The following is a 16,820-nucleotide window of genomic DNA, read 5'->3' on the forward strand; positions in this document are numbered from 1 at the left end:
TTACTGTTGTATGACTTTATAAGGTCTTGTGAGAATAATTAATAAAGTGACCGTATGCATCGTCCAGATGCAGAGGCCGGGGGTCATCCTCTTTTTCTAAAAAAAATTACTGACAATGAAACACACAAAGAATCTATCATGAAATTGACGCATTCATGAAATAACCTGCTCGCTACAATTACAATTGTACGAACCATGCTGAGTTGACGAAATCACCTGCTCATTACAATTACAATCATATGAATCATGCGACATAGTTGCTGTAGGCCTGGCTTACCACATCAAACAATTGAGGCGTAGCGGCGTCCAGTAACTAGCACATCATCATTCTATCAAAATTAATTAACTGGTGCTCAGGGGTAAAAACAGCACGAGAACGGACACTACTAATCAATAGATACTTCCTCTGTTCCATAATATAAAAACGTTTTTTATATTAATGTAGTGTCAAAATGGTTCTTATATGATGGTACAGAGGGAATACATAAATAACTGATATTTTGCACACATGACATCCATACAGAAGTAGCCGTAACATCTCACATGACACAATTTAAATTAGTTTCACAAGACACGACTTCCGGGTCCAAGATCATCTCCCATAACAACCAGCTCATGACACTACAGATAGCTGAACTAGTTAATAGACCATAGGAAAGACTGCATATTCTTCTTCCAGCCAGCAAGAACATATGACACATTTGGTTTCATTAGAGCAAGGAAGGAAGGATATTTCTGAATGGAGTAGCCCAAGCCACTTTAATGTTAACCCTGGAGTAGACGCTTCGACCAAATAAGGAGAGACCAAGCCACTTTAATCTTGACCCTGCAGCTAGCACCAATGTCACATTCTTTCTCTGTTACGCCGCTGTCCTTTTTGGATTCGAACACAGCATCACCTATTGCAATGGGTACTTTCAAGCTACCACATGCAGAGTAGGCCTGTACAGAAACTTGGAAGTTTTGGTTCACATCTACAGAAACAACACGCCTTGACAGACGAATGTTACCATCTTGATCCATCGGCGGATTATCTCCGTCTGGAAAAGCAAGCAACACAAATTCTTCAAGGGGGAAGGCCACACCGTGGCAAAAAACTTTCCCTGCAGATCGACCAGGCCATGACCCATAATTTGCACACTCAGGATGGTGGCCTCGGCTGCTTCCCCAAGCTGCTTACAATGCAATCTTATGGTGCAAAGGTTGTTGTCCAAGATTGTACCGAAAGGACCGGGGCTCCGTTGGTATCGGAGGACTTGGTTGATCAATGCTTTTCCATCTCCAGACCCTCTCTTAAACTTAAGATCAACTTCAAAGTCAACAGGTTCAAGGGACAGAATTGCGCCAGAGGGGCCAGTCAGCGTCAAGTAGGGCTCCTGCAATTGGCAACCATAGTATAAGCAACAATTTATATGGCAAAGCCAATGAACCCACCACAAGCAGGGAAGAGGAATGTATACATCTGCAGTAATGATTTGGCAGTTATCGCTTGTGCGATTGAAGAGAAAGTTGCGATTATAATCCACATGGTCTCGGGCAGCAACCATGCCATAGACACGAAGTGGCCACCCGAGTTTCGGCTTCTCGACTTTGATGGAGTAGACTTGCAAGGTGTGGGAGACCAAAGCATGTGGGATGGTTTTGTATGTGGTCAGCATGCTCTTGATCGTCGCTGCATACACAAAGCGTGTGTTATAGTACAGCATAAGGTCTCTCAGCAAGAAACATAATAATAATACACAGAAACGGAAAAAATTCTTCAGTTACGATTTCGATGATTGCAAAGAGAAAGAAAAATTATACTGGCTGCAAGTGATTATGCGAATTATATAACTCAGGTAAAAGTGCGTATATTGTTTACGTACTCTCATCTTTGAAGCCGCCGAACATGCCATAGCACCGGCATTCCCAGCCTATACGGTACTCTTGAATAATCTCCTCGTCCGTCAAGTACTCGGGCAGGAACAGCTCCCCGTAATGATCCATTGAGTTGTCGTCTTCGTTCCCCGCGATCTGCTCCGACGTGGCTGAATCGTCGTAGATCCCAGAAGAGGATTTGGCCTCCTTGCGGCGGCGCTCCGCGGATTCTCCGCCGGCCCTCTCTTTGGCTTCTCCTGCCACCTCCATCTCCAAAAGCAGCGCGCTCCCTCCTCTTCTTTCCTCGACGCCGCCCCCGCCGCCGCAGTTGCAAGATCTAGGATTTTCCACTTTCTTTTTCTGTTTCTTGGATAAATGTTTTAGGGCTTGTAAGGTATACAAACTCACACTCGGTCTTTTTTCTTTTTTGGCAAACCGGACAAACTTTATTGAATAACTAGTAAGATGCCCGTGCATTGCACGGAGCATCAAAAAATAGTTTATTTTACTGTGTAGTGTGCTCAAATTGACCTGTGTCCGGTCATCCTTTGTGTAATAATTATTGATATCTTCCTTCGGATATTCAATTTTGTTTCCAAGCTTACACACATTTGAGTGAAATTTCCCCCAAAATAAGAATTTGCACAACTTTCTCTTGAGTAAAATCTTAACATCTGTCATGTTTGCCATGTAGTTGCCCTTTTTTCCAACAAAAGTAGCTTACATGCCCAATATCGTTGCTGAAATCATTCCAGTATACACATGCACACACACCAGCGTACGGACTAGGTATAAGCCACCCAAACAGAACACAAAAGCATAAACAACTACTCCCTACATCATATCCTTGGTAACATGACCACGAGCATCGTCGACCAGTAATTGACGAACTACAGCCAACTCTCATGCAGAGAAAAAAGAAATTGGACATAGAATCCCAAATAGGCCAACACAGGAGAGCACAAAAAGGAGGACGACGATTTATTGGTTCCAGCTATGTCGACGCCCATGCACTTCCTACACCACCATCGCTAGCTTACGGGATCGCTGTCGCAACAGTCCTTAAAGAGCCCCTTTCTGCAAAGTTTACCCAAGATGTTAAGAACTGACAAACATAAAAAACTACAGTGGTTGGACCTCCAGGACGAACACATTTAAAGCAGGATTTATTCTTGGTCTTCCATAACACCCAGAAGATTGGTGCCGCGCCGATCACAAGGAAACCCTTCGCCACCTTGAGTAGAAATGATGAAAAAACTGAACCAAAACAGAAATTAGAGAACTGAATCTCCATCTCCTTTGATCCTCAAATTTGTTGGGGAACGTAGTAATTTCAAAAAAAAATCTACGTACACGCAAGATCATGGTGATGACATAGCAACGAGAGGGGAGAGTGTTGTCCACGTACCCTCATAGACCGTAAGCGGAAGCGTTATGACAACGCGGTTGATGTAGTCGTACGTCTTCATGATCCGATCGATCCAAGTACCGAACGTACGGCACCTCCGAGTTCAGCACACGTTCAGCTCGATGACGATCCCCGGGCTCCGATCCAGCAAAGCTTCGGGGATGAGTTCCGTCAGCACGACGGTGTGGTGACGATGATGATGTTCTACCGGCGCAGGGCTTCGCCTAAACTCCGCGACGATATGACCGAGGTGGAATATGGTGGAGGGGGGCACCGCACACGGCTAAGGAATGATCCGTAGATCAACTTGTGTGTCATGGGGTGCCCCCTTGCCCCCGTATATAAAGGAGCAAGGGGGAGGTGGCCGGCCCTAGGAGGGGGCGCGCCAAGTGTGGAGTCCTACTAGGACTCCCTAGTCCTAGTAGGATTCCACCTCCCTTGTTGGAGTAGGAGAAGGGGGAAAGAGGTGGAGAGGAGGAAGGAAAGGGGGGCCGCACCCCTTGTCCAATTCGGACCAGAGGGGGGCTGCGCGCCTCCTTCCTTTCGGCCTCTTTCCTCTATTCCCGTATGGCCCAATAAGGCCCATATACTCCCCGGCGAATTCCCGTAACTCTCCGGTACTCCGAAAAATACCCGAATCACTCGGAACCTTTCCGAACTCCGAATATAATCGTCCAATATATCGATCTTTACATCTCGACCATTTCGAGACTCCTCGTCATGTCCCTGATCTCATCCGGGACTCCGAACTCCTTCGGTACATCAAAACTCATAAACTCATAATATAACTGTCATCGAAACCTTAAGCGTGCGGACCCTACGGGTTCGAGAACTATGTAGACATGACCTAGAACTATTCTTGGTCAATAACCAATAGCGGAACCTGGATGCCCATATTGGCTCCTACATATTCTACGAAGATCTTTATCGGTCAAACCGCATAACAACATACTTTGTTCCCTTTGTCATCGGTATGTTACTTGCCCGAGATTCGATCGTCGGTATCCAATACCTAGTTCAATCTCGTTACCGGCAAGTCTCTTTACTCGTTAATAATGCATCATCCTGCAACTAACTCATTAGTCACATTGCTTGCAAGGCTTATAGTGATGTGCATTACCGAGAGGGCCCAGAGATACCTCTCCGACAATCGGAGTGACAAAACCTAATCTCGAAATACGCCAACCCAACATGTACCTTTGAAGACACCTGTAGTACTCCTTTATAATCACCCAATTATGTTGTGACGTTTGGTAGCACCCAAAGTGTTCCTCCGGTAAACGGGAGTTGCATAATCTCATAGTTACAGGAACATGTATAAGTCATGAAGAAAGTAATAGCAACATACTAAACGATCAAGTGCTAGGCTAACGGAATGGGTCATGTCAATCACATCATTCTCCTAATGATGTGATCCCATTAATCAAATGACAACACATGTCTATGGTTAGGAAACATAACCATCTCTAATTAATGAGCTAGTCAAGTAGAGGCATACTAGTGACTATATGTTTGTCTATGTATTCACACATGTATTATGTTTCCGGTTAATACAATTCTAGCATGAATAATAAACATTTATCATGATATAAGGAAATAAATAATAACTTTATTATTGCCTCTAGGGCATATTTCCTTCAGTCTCCCACTTGCACTAGAGTCAATAATCTAGTTCACATTGCCATGTGATTTAACATCAATATTCATATCTGTATATGATTAACACCCATAGTTCACATCGTCATGTGACCAACACCCAAAGGGTTTACTAGAGTCAATAATCTAGTTCACATTGCTATGTGATTAACACCCAAAGAGTACTAAGGTATGATCATGTTTTGCTTGTGAGAGCAGTTTAGTCAACGGATCTGTCATATTCAGAGCTGTATGTATTTTGCAAAATATTCTATGTCCATAATGCTCTGCATGGAGCTACTCTAGCTAATTGCTTCCACTTTCAATATGTATCCAGATTGAGACTTAGAGTCATCTGGATCAGTGTAAAAGTTTGCACCGATGTAACTTTTACAACGAACTCTTTTATCACCTCCATAATCGAGAAACATCTCCTTAGTCCTCACTAAGGATATTCTTGACCGCTGTCTAGTGATCTACTCTTAGATCAAAATTGTATTCCTTTGCCAAACTCAGAGCAAGGTATACAATAGGTCTAGTACACAACATAGCATACTTTATAGAACCTATGACTGAGGCATAGGGAATGACTGTTCATTCTTTTCTATTTTCTGCCATGGTCGGGTTTTGAGTCTTACTCAACTTCACACCTTGCAACACTGGCAAGAACTCTTTCTTTGACTGTTCCATTTTGAACTACTTCAAATCTTGTCAAGGTATGTACTCATTGAAAAATCTTATCAAGCGTCTTGATCTATCTCTATAGATCTTGATGCTCAATGTGTAAGCAGCTTCACTGAGGTCTTTCTTTGAAAAACTCCTTTCAAAAATTCTTTTATGCTTTGCAGAATAATTCTACATTATTTCCGATCAACAATATGTCATTCACATATATTTATCAGAAATATTGTAGTGCTTCCACTCACTTTCTTGTAAATACAGGCCTTTCCAAAAGTCTGTATAAAACCATATGCTTTGATCAACTCATCAAAGCGTATATTCCAACTCCGAGATGCTTGCACCAGTCCATTGATGGATCGCTGGAGCTTGCACATTTTGTTAGCACCTTTAGGATTAGCAAAACCTTCTGGTTGCATCATATACAACTCTTGTTTAAAAATCCATTAAGGAATGCAGTTTTGACATCCATTTGCCAGATTTCATAAAATGTGGCAATTGCTAACATGATTCAGACAGACTTAAGCATCGATACGAGTGAGAAAATCTCATCGTATTCAACACCTTCAACTTGTCGAAAACCTTTTGCAACAAGTCGAGCTTAGTAGATAGTAACACTACTATCAGTGTCCGTCTTCCTCTTGAAGATCCATTTATTTAACATGGCTTGCTGATCATCTAGCAAGTCAATCAAAGTCCATACTTTGTTCTCATACATGGATCATATCTCAGATTTTATGGCCTCAAGCCATTTCGTGGAATCTGGGCTCATCATCGCTTCCTCATATTTCGTAGGTTCATCATGGTCTAGTAACATGACTTCCAGAACATGATTACCGTATCACTCTGGTGCGGATCTTACTCTGAAAGACCTACGAGGTTTGGTAGCAACTCGATCTGAAGTTTTATGAGCATCATCATTAACTTCCTCACTAATTGGTGTAGGAATCACTGGAACTGATTTCTGTGATGAACTACTTTCCAATAAGGGAGAAGGTACAATTACCTCATCAAGTTCTACTTTCCTCCCACTCACTTCTTTCGAGAGAAACTCCTTCTCTAGAAAGGATCCATTCTAAGCAACGAATGTTTTGCCTTTGGATTTGTGATAGAAGGAGTACCCAACAGTTTCCTTTGGGTATTCTATGAAGACGCACTTCTCCAATTTGGGTTCGAGCTTATCAGGTTGAAACTTTTTCATATAAGCATCGCAACTCCAAACTTTAAGAAACGACAACTTTGGTTTCTTGCCAAACCACAATTCATAAGGCGTCGTCTCAACGGATTTTGATGGTGCCCAATTTAAAGTGAATGCAGCTGTCTCTAATGCATAACCCCAAAACGATAGCGGTAAATCGGTAAGAGACATCATAGATCGCACCATATCCAATAAAGTGCGGTTACGACATTCGGACACACCATAATGTTGTGGTGTTCCAGGTGGCGTGAGCTATGAAACTATTCCTCATTGTTTTAATTGAAGACCAAACTCGTAACTCAAATATTTGTCTCCGCGATCAGATCGCAGAAACTTTATTTTCTTGTTACGATGATTTTTCCACTTCACTCTGAAATTCTTTGAACCTTTCAACTATTTCAGACTTATGTTTCATCAAGTAGATATACCCATATCTGCTCAAATCATCTTGTGAAGTTCAGAAAATAACGATACTTGCCACGAGCATCAACACTCATTGGATTGCATACATCGGTATGTATTATTTCCAATAAGTCAGTAGCTTGTTCCATTGTTCCGGAGAACGGAGTTTAGTCATCTTGCCCTAAAGGCACGGTTCGCAAGCATCAAATGATTCATAACCAAGTGATTCCGAAAATCCATCTTTTATGGAGTTTCTTCATGCGCTTTACACCAATATGACCTAAACGGCAGTGCCACAAATAAGTTGCACTATCATTATTAACTTTACATCTTTTGGTTTCAATATTATGAATATGTGTATCACACGATCGAGATCCAACAAACCATTTTCATTGGGTGTATGACCATAGAAGGTTTTATTCATGTAAACAGAACAATAATTATTCTCTAACTTACATGAATAACCGTATTGCAATAAACATGATCAAATCATATTCATGCTCAACGCAAACGCCAAATAACATTTATTTAGGTTCAATACTAATCCCGAAAGTATAGGGAGTGTGCGATGATGATCATATCAATCTTGGAACTACTTCCAACATTCATCGTCACCTCACCCTCAACTAGTTTCTGTTTATTCTGCAACTCCCGTTTCGAGTTACTACTCTTAGCAACTGAACTAGTATCAAATACCAAGGGGTTGCTATAAACACTAGTAAAGTACACATCAATAGCATGTATATCAAATATACCTATGTTCACTTTGCCATCCTTCTTATCCGCCAAATACTTGGGGTAGTTCCACTTCCAGTGACCAGTACCTTTGCAGTAGAATCACTTAGTCTTAGGCTTAGGTCCAGACTTGGGCTTCTTCACTTGAGCAGCAACTTGCTTGCTGTTCTTCTTGAAGTTCCCCTTCTTCCCTTTGCCCTTTTTCTTGAAACTAGTGATCTTGTCCACCATCAACACTTTGATGTTTTTCTTTGATTTCTACCTTCATCGATTTTTGCATCGCGAAGAGCTTGGGAATTGTTTTCGTCATCTCTTGCATACTATAGTTCATCACGAAGTTCTAGTAACTTAGTGATGGTGACTAGAGAATTCTGTCAATCACTATCTTATCTGGAAGATTAACTCCCACTTGATTCAAGCGATTGAAGTACCCAGACAATCTGAGCACATGCTCACTAGTTGAGCGATTCTCCTCCATCTTTTAGCCATAGAACTTGTTGGAGACTTCATATCTCTCAACTCGGGTATTTGCTTGAAATATTAACTTCAACTCCTGGAACATCTCATATGGTCCATGACGTTCAAACGTCTTTGAAGTCCCGATTCTAAGCCGTTAAGCATGGTGCACTAAACTATCAAGTAGTCATCATATTGAGCTAGCCAAACGTTCATAACGTCTGCATCTGCTCCTGCAATAGGTTTGTCACCTAGCGGTGCATCAAGGACATAATTCTTCTGCGCAGCAATGAGGATAAACCTCAGATCACGGATCCAATCCGCATCATTGCTACTAACATTTTTCAACACAATTTTCTCTAGGAACATATCAAAATAAACATATGAAAGCAACAACGCAAGCTATTGATCTACAACAAAATTTGCAAAATACTACCAGGACTAAGTTCATGATAAATTTAAGTTCAATTAATCATATTACTTAAGAACTCCCACTTAGAAAGACATCCCTCTAATCCTCTAAGTGATCACGTGATCCAAATCAACTAAACCATAACCGATCATCACGTGAAATGGAGTAGCTTTCAATGGTGAACATCATTATGTTGATCATATCTACTATATGATTCACGCTCGACCTTTCGGTCTCCGTGTTCCGAGGCCATATCTGTATATGCTAGGCTCGTCAAGTTTAACCTGAGTATTCCACGTGTGCAAACTGGCTTGCACCCGTTGTAGATGGACGTAGAGCTTATCACACCCGATCATCACGTGGTGTCTGGGCACGACGAACTTTGGCAACAGTGCATACTCAGGGAGAACACTTCTTGATAATTAGTGAGAGATCATCTTATAATGCTACCGTTAAACAAAACAGAATAAGATGTATAACAGATAAACATCATATGCAATCAAAATATGTGACATGATATGGCCATGATCATCTTGCGCCTTTGATCTCCATCTCCAAAGTACTGTCATGATCTCTATCGTCACCGGCACGACACCATGATCTTCATCATCTTGATCTATATCAATGTGTCGTCACATGGTCGTCTCGCCAACTATTGCTCTTGCAACTATTGCTATCGCATAGCGATAAAGTAAAGCAATTATTTGGCACTTGCATCTTATGCAACAAAGAGACAATCATAGAGCTTCTGCCAGTTGCTGATAACTTCAACAAAACATGATCATCTCATACAACAACTTATATCTCATCACGTCTTGACCATATCACATCACAACATGCCCTGCAAAAACAAGTTAGACGTCCTCTACTTTGTTGTTGCAAGTTTTACGTGGCTGCTACGGGCTGAGCAAGAACTGTTCTTACCTACGCATCAAAAACCACAACGATAGTTCGTCAAGTTAGTGCTGTTTTAACCTTCGCAAGGACCGAGCGTAGCCACACACGGTTCAACTAAAGTAGGAGAAACAGACACCCGCTAGTCACCTGTGTGCAAAGCACGGCGGTAAAACCAGTCCCGCGTAAGCGTACGCGTAATGTCGGTCCGGGCCGCTTCATCCAACAATACCGCTGAACCAAAGTATGACATGCTGGTAAGCAGTATGGCTTGTATCGCCCACAACTCACTTGTGTTCTACTCGTGCATATAACATCAACGCATAAAACCTAGGCTCGGATGCCACTGTTGGGGAACGTAGTAATTTCAAAAAAAATCCTACGTACACGCAAGATCATGGTGATGACATAGCAACGAGAGGGGAGAGTGTTGTCCACGTACCCTCGTAGACCGTAAGCGGAAGCGTTATGACAACGTGGTTGATGTAGTCGTACGTCTTCATGATCCGACCGATCCAAGTACCGAACGTACGGCACCTCCGAGTTCAGCACACGTTCAGCTCGATGACGATCCCCGGGCTCCGATCCAGCAAAGCTTCGGGGATGAGTTCCGTCAGCATGACGGCGTGGTGACGATGATGATATTCTACCGGCGTAGGGCTTCGCCTAAACTCCGCGACGATATGACCTAGGTGGAATATGATGGAGGGGGGCACCGCACACGGCTAAGGAACGATCCGTAGGTCAACTTGTGTGTCATGGGGTGCCCCCTTGCCCTCGTATATAAAGGAGCAAGGGGGGAGGTGGCCGGCCCTAGGAGCGGGCGCGCCAAGTGTGGAGTCCTACTAGGACTCCCTAGTCCTAGTAGGATTCCACCTCCCTTGTTGGAGTAGGAGAAGGGGGAAAGAGGGGGAGAGGAGGAAGGAAAGGGGGGCCGCACCCCTTGTCCAATTCGGACCAGAGGGGGGCTGCACGCCTCCTTCCTTTCGGCCTCTTTCCTCTATTCCCGTATGGCCCAATAAGGCCCATATACTCCCCGGCGAATTCCCGTAACTCTCCGGTACTCCGAAAAATACCCGAATCACTCGGAACCTTTCCGAACTCCGAATATAGTCGTCCAATATATCGATCTTTACGTCTCGACCATTTCGAGACTCCTCGTCATGTCCCCGATCTCATCCGGGACTCCGAACTCCTTCGGTACATCAAAACTCATAAACTCATAATATAACTGTCATCGAAACCTTAAGCGTGCGGACCCTACGGGTTCGAGAACTATGTAGACATGACCTAGAACTATTCTTGGTCAATAACCAATAGCGGAACCTGGATGCCCATATTGGCTCCTACATATTCTACGAAGATCTTTATCGGCCAAACCGCATAACAACATACTTTGTTCCCTTTGTCATCGGTATGTTACTTGCCCGAGATTCGATCGTCCGTATCCAATACCTAGTTCAATCTCGTTACCGGCAAGTCTCTTTACTCGTTACATAATGCATCATCCTGCAACTAACTCATTAGTCACATTGCTTGCAAGGCTTATAGTGATGTGCATTACCGAGAGGGCCCAGAGATACCTCTCCGACAATCGGAGTGACAAAACCTAATCTCGAAATACGCCAACCCAACATGTACCTTTGAAGACACCTGTAGTACTCCTTTATAATCACCCAGTTACGTTGTGACGTTTGGTAGCACCCAAAGTGTTCCTCCGGTAAACGGGAGTTGCATAATCTCATAGTTACAGGAACATGTATAAGTCATGAAGAAAGCAATAGCAACATACTAAATGATCAAGTGCTAGGCTAACGGAATGGGTCATGTCAATCACATCATTCTCCTAATGATGTGATCCCATTAATCAAATGACAACACATGTCTATGGTTAGGAAACATAACCATCTCTGATTAATGAGCTAGTCAAGTAGAGGCATACTAGTGACTATATGTTTGTCTATGTATTCATACATGTATTATGTTTCCGGTTAATACAATTCTAGCATGAATAATAAACATTTATCATGATATAAGGAAATAGATAATAACTTTATTATTGCCTCTAGGGCATATTTCCTTCAAAATTCTCTATAAATCAAAACCACGTCATTCATTATGTGTGCTTCTGGGCCACTTTCATCAGCGGCTGGAGTACTTGTCTTCCGTATCTGATTTGGAAACATGTTGAACCATGAGCCAAAAAAAGGTAACATTGGCCAAAAATTGTTCTTAAGTACTTGTTTACCAGGATAGGATCACCATGTAGGGATTCAAGACCTGAAGTAATAAGACTTTCCAAGTTAATAACAAAAATTAGAATCTATAAACTCAATGCAAGTTCACAGAAAGTATGTCAAGTATTTAAAATGTAAGTCAATACCTTCACTTTAATTTCCAACACTCAATGTGCAACATGTACTTTACAATTTTTCTCTGCAATTTAAAAACTAAGGTGGGTGTATTTTAAGATGCGAACACTTAATTAGGTTCAGAAACTTCATATACGGAATCATTGGACGCAAACTAAAAACAAGTTTGTGAAATGTCCAAACTTCAGGTCATGATTTGAACTAAAATTTAGAAGTTCTAAGAGTAAACCCCTCACCGGCCCATTCACTAACAAAGCAACCAAAGCCAGAAGAAAATAATGACATAGAAATGGACAGACAAAACATGTGTGGTACCTGATACATAGTTGAGATAGTCATCACCACTGTTATTCTTCACCGGAGGCCAATTTTCGACAGTTCCAAGAAGCTGCATCTACCAACTGAATGGCTAATACTAAATACGTGTATGACGATATATACACTCTGTCATTTTGTCAAGCACCTAGCGTGCATCAAGTAACATCGGCGAAGCAGAACAATATTTACCTCAACCGACGAGGATCTCGGAAGCCCGCTGTCGTTCAGGGTGGAACCGTAGAACAGATTACTTCCATGGCGTGCACTCCTCGTCTAAGGATGGTATCTCATCAGGCATCAGCCTAAGCTATTGTGGACAATGGTTTGCCACGGCTGTAGCTAGCGAACGCGGGCTCAGAGTAGGCGTTAATTTGAGGTAGCACCTGGTGGAAAACGAGCAGAGATTGTCCCAACTGCATGGTGTCCCGTCAGGCCTTAGCCTCCAACCGCTCAGCACTTGCCCCCCTTTGACCTCATGCTCCTTTTACAATGCTGAAAGGAGATGGGGGAGGGGCCGAGGAGACAGGGAGGAGATAGTGGGTGGTGCGACGACTGGTATAGAGGAAGATGCAGGAGATGTGTCGACGCCGTACTTGCGGAGGTTGGGATCGGAGGAGACGGGGAATATAGGAGATGGCCCGGATAGGGGGGGTGAGCGGGGAGCTGCAGAACAGAGAGGAGACATGCGAGTCACTGGGGCAGACTACGACGGCGGCAGCCACCGCAGCAGATCGGGGTTCCATGGCTGGCCGGAGGGGGTGGGGAGAGATGAAGCCACGAGAGGGTTCCAGATCGGGAGAGACGAAGCCACGATGGGGTTCCAGATCGGGAGAGACTGGAGTGGCAGGCGCCTTTTTGTAAAAAGTGTCCCAACTGATTTCTATGCGTTAGATGTAGATCGAACGGCCGAAATGGTTGGATGGCAGACACACCATCACCACCAACTCAGTTTTCTATAGGAGTAGAGATGTTTAGGGAAATACAAGTAATCTTTTGGTGGATTAACAAGCGAGACATGCCTGCCAACATTTTGGTAGCAACTTTGACTGATTATGAGCTTCAAAGTTTAATCTCCTCTCCTCATGGGCATACATCATCTTGTGGAAACACTCCAACCTCATGTTTATTTTTCTTAGAATATCACTTACAAACTCAAGGATTAAACAGCTCTAAAGTCTTGATAGCTGTCAACTGTCGCCGGCAACACTTAACTTCTGGACATAGAGATCGAAGGCAAGAGAACAATCTCGGCCATATACTAATACTAATATATTAAATCAGCTAAGCGAGCCCCCTCCTATTTTTGATTTTTTTTAGAGCTTTGCGACTTTGACGCCTGGCAGTGGGACAGTGCCCTGGACAGTAATTATGATCATTAATTAGTCATGCGCGGTTCGTCTAAGCTATGAACTAACTCGACCTCTCCCTACCCAGTGCTACCTCCCTTAGACCTCCCTAGATCTGCATCGAGCGGCACTGGTGAGGGATGGATGCGGACATGGCCAGCCGTACCTCCGCCCCTCGCATTCGTTGGGTCGGCGTAGTTCTAAGCACATGAGGCGGTGCAGGCAATGAGATACACCTTGTACGTGAGTTTGCGTTAGGGCTGGTTATGGGGTCGGCGTCCGCTGCCCGCGCGCTAACTCGACCACTCCCTACAAGGTGCTACCTCCCCAGACCTTCCTAAATCCACATCGATCTGCGCCGAGCGCCACTAGTGAGGGATGATGGATACCTGGTCAATGACATAAGCCGCGGATGTGCTCCTTCCCGAAGCATCCACCGCTTATAAACTCCTCTCTATAAAAAACTTCTCTAGAAAATGCTCTTCCAACTCCTATCTTTCTCAATTCTCGGCCCTCGGCCTTTCAAAAAAAGAAGGGAAAATCGCATCAACAGTGGCAGCTACAACAACGAGGGAAGAGCAGTGGCGGTGTGCCTAGAGCGGCAGCGTGGTAGCAACAACACGGCCTCCTCGGTCTCTAACCTATCCTATCCCCCGACTTCTAGCGGATCCGTCACGGACGACCATCGCTAGAGGAACTACGGCTGGCACAGGGAATCTCCTGTGGTGGAGACCAGTGCGGTGGGTAGAGGGACACCGTCCGCTACTCGGGAATGACCCAAGAGAAGCATCAACCGACATCCTCAGTCCCACTCGGCGGCGCTCTTCTCGCTCCTGATTTCCTCCTGTCAGCGTCCCTGATCTCTCATTCTAGCGTGGGACGCAAGCCAGTCGCAGTAGCAGTGTGACCATTGAGTTTAGTAGTAAAACACAATACAATATGCTAGACATACCAAAAATCAGAAGAAAAAAATGGCAACAAGGATATGTATGTGTTGGAAATATGCCCTAGAGGCAATAATAAATTAGTTATTATTATTATATTTCCTTATTCATGATAATCGTTTATTATCCATGCTATAATTGTATTGATAGGAAACTCAGATACATGTGTGGGTACATAGACAACACCATGTCCCTAGTAAGCCTCTAGTTGACTAGCTCGTTGATCAATAGATGGTTACGGTTTCCTGACCATGGACATTGGATGTCATTGATAACGGGATCACATCATTAGGAGAATGATGTGATGGACAAGACCCAATCCTAAGCCTAGCACAAAGATCGTGTAGTTCGTATGCTAAAGCTTTTCTAATGTCAAGTATCATTTCCTTAGACCATGAGATTGCGCAACTCCCGGATACCATAGGAATGCTTTGGGTGTACCAAACGTCACAACGTAACTAGGTGGCTATAAAGGTGCACTACGGGTATCTCCGAAAGTGTCTGTTGGGTTGGCATGAATCGAGACTGGGATTTGTCACTCCGTGTGACGGAGAGGTATCTCTGGGCCCACTCGGTAGGACATCATCATAATCTACACAATGTGACCAAGGGGTTGATCACGGGATGATGTGTTACGGAACGAGTAAAGATACTTGCCGGTAACGAGATTGAACAAGGTATCGGCATACCGACGATCGAATCTCGGGCAAGTACTATACCGCTAGACAAAGGGAATTGTATACCGGATTGATTGAGTCCTTGACATCGTGGTTCATCTGATGAGATCATCGTGGAACATGTGGGAGCCAACATGGGTATCTAGATCCCACTGTTGGTTATTGACCGGAGAACGTCTCGGTCATGTCTGCATGGTTCCCGAACCCGTAGGGTCTACACACTTAAGGTTCGATGATGCTAGGGTTATAGGGAATAGATGTACGTGGTTACCGAATGTTGTTCGGAGTCCCGGATGAGATCCCGGATGTCACGAGGAGTTCCGGAATGGTCCGGAGGTAAAGATTTATATATGGGAAGTCCTGTTTTGGTCACCGGAAAAGTTTCGGGTGCTATCGGTAACGTACCGGGACCACCGGGAGGGTCTCGGGGGTCCACCAGGTAGGGCCACCGGCCCCAGAGGGCTGCATGGGCCAAGTGTGGGAGGGGACCAGCCCCAGGTGGGCTGGTGCGCCCCCCACCAGGGCCCAAGGCGCCCAGGGTTTGGGGAGGGGGCGCCTCCACCTTACTTGGGGGGCAAGTTTCCCCCTCTTCCCCCTTGGCCGCCACCCTAGATGGGTTTTGGGGCTGCCGCACCCCTTGGGGTGGGAACCCTAGAGGGGGCGCAACCCCCTCCCTCTCCCATATATAGTTGAGGTCTTTAGGGCTGCAAACACAAGAGTTTCCACCTCTCCCTGGCGCAGCCCTACCTCTCTCCCTCCTCGTCTCTTGTGGTGCTTGGCGAAGCCCTGCTGGAGTGTCATGCTCCTCCACCACCACCACGCCATCGTGCTGCTGCTGGACGGAGTCTTCCCCACCTCTCCCTCTCTCCTTGCTAGATCAAGGCGTGGGAGATGTCACCGGGTTGCACGTGTGTTGAACGTGGAGGTGCCGTCCGTTCGGCACCAGGATCTCCAGTGATTTGGATCACAACGAGTACGACTCCTTCAACCCCGTTCACTTGAACGCTTCCGCTTAGCGATCTACAAGGGTATGTAGATGCACTCTCCTTCCCCTCGTTGATAGATTACTCCATAGATTGATCTTGGTGATGCGTAGAAAATTTTGAATTTCTGCTACGTTCCCCAACAGTGGTATCAGAGCTAGGTTTATTGCATAGATTCTATGCACGAGTAGAACACAAAGTAGTTGTGGGTGTTGATTTTGTTCAATATGCTTACCGTTACTAGTCCAATCTTGGTTCGACAGTATTGTGGGATGAAGTGGCCCGGACCGACCTTACACGTACACTTACGTGAGACAGGTTCCACCGACTGACATGCACTTGTTGCATAAGGTGGCTAGCGGGTGCCAGTCTCTCCCACTTTAGTCGGATCGGATTCGATGAAAAGGGTCCTTATGAAGGGTAAATAGCAATTGACATATCACGTTGTGCTTTTTGCGTAGGTAAGAACGTTCTTGCTAGAAACCCATAGCAGCCACGTAAAACA

The 16,820-nt window shown here is 44.5% G+C and overlaps 1 protein-coding gene across 1 annotated transcript; it reads right to left on the reverse strand.

The window, feature by feature from the left end:
* Nucleotides 1–481: 481 nt before the first annotated feature.
* On the reverse strand, nt 482–2,257 carry LOC123065045 (uncharacterized). Its single transcript, XM_044488418.1, has 3 exons — nt 1,866–2,257; nt 1,461–1,672; nt 482–1,376 (listed from the first exon to the last, which is right to left on the reverse strand). The coding sequence occupies exons 1-3, from the start codon at nt 2,125–2,127 to the stop codon at nt 975–977; spliced, it is 876 nt and encodes a 291-aa protein (XP_044344353.1). The 5' UTR covers nt 2,128–2,257; the 3' UTR covers nt 482–974.
* Nucleotides 2,258–16,820: the final 14,563 nt, after the last annotated feature.

The sequence above is a fragment of the Triticum aestivum genome, chromosome 3B, assembly GCF_018294505.1.
Source record: "Triticum aestivum cultivar Chinese Spring chromosome 3B, IWGSC CS RefSeq v2.1, whole genome shotgun sequence".
NCBI lineage: Eukaryota > Viridiplantae > Streptophyta > Magnoliopsida > Poales > Poaceae > Triticum > Triticum aestivum.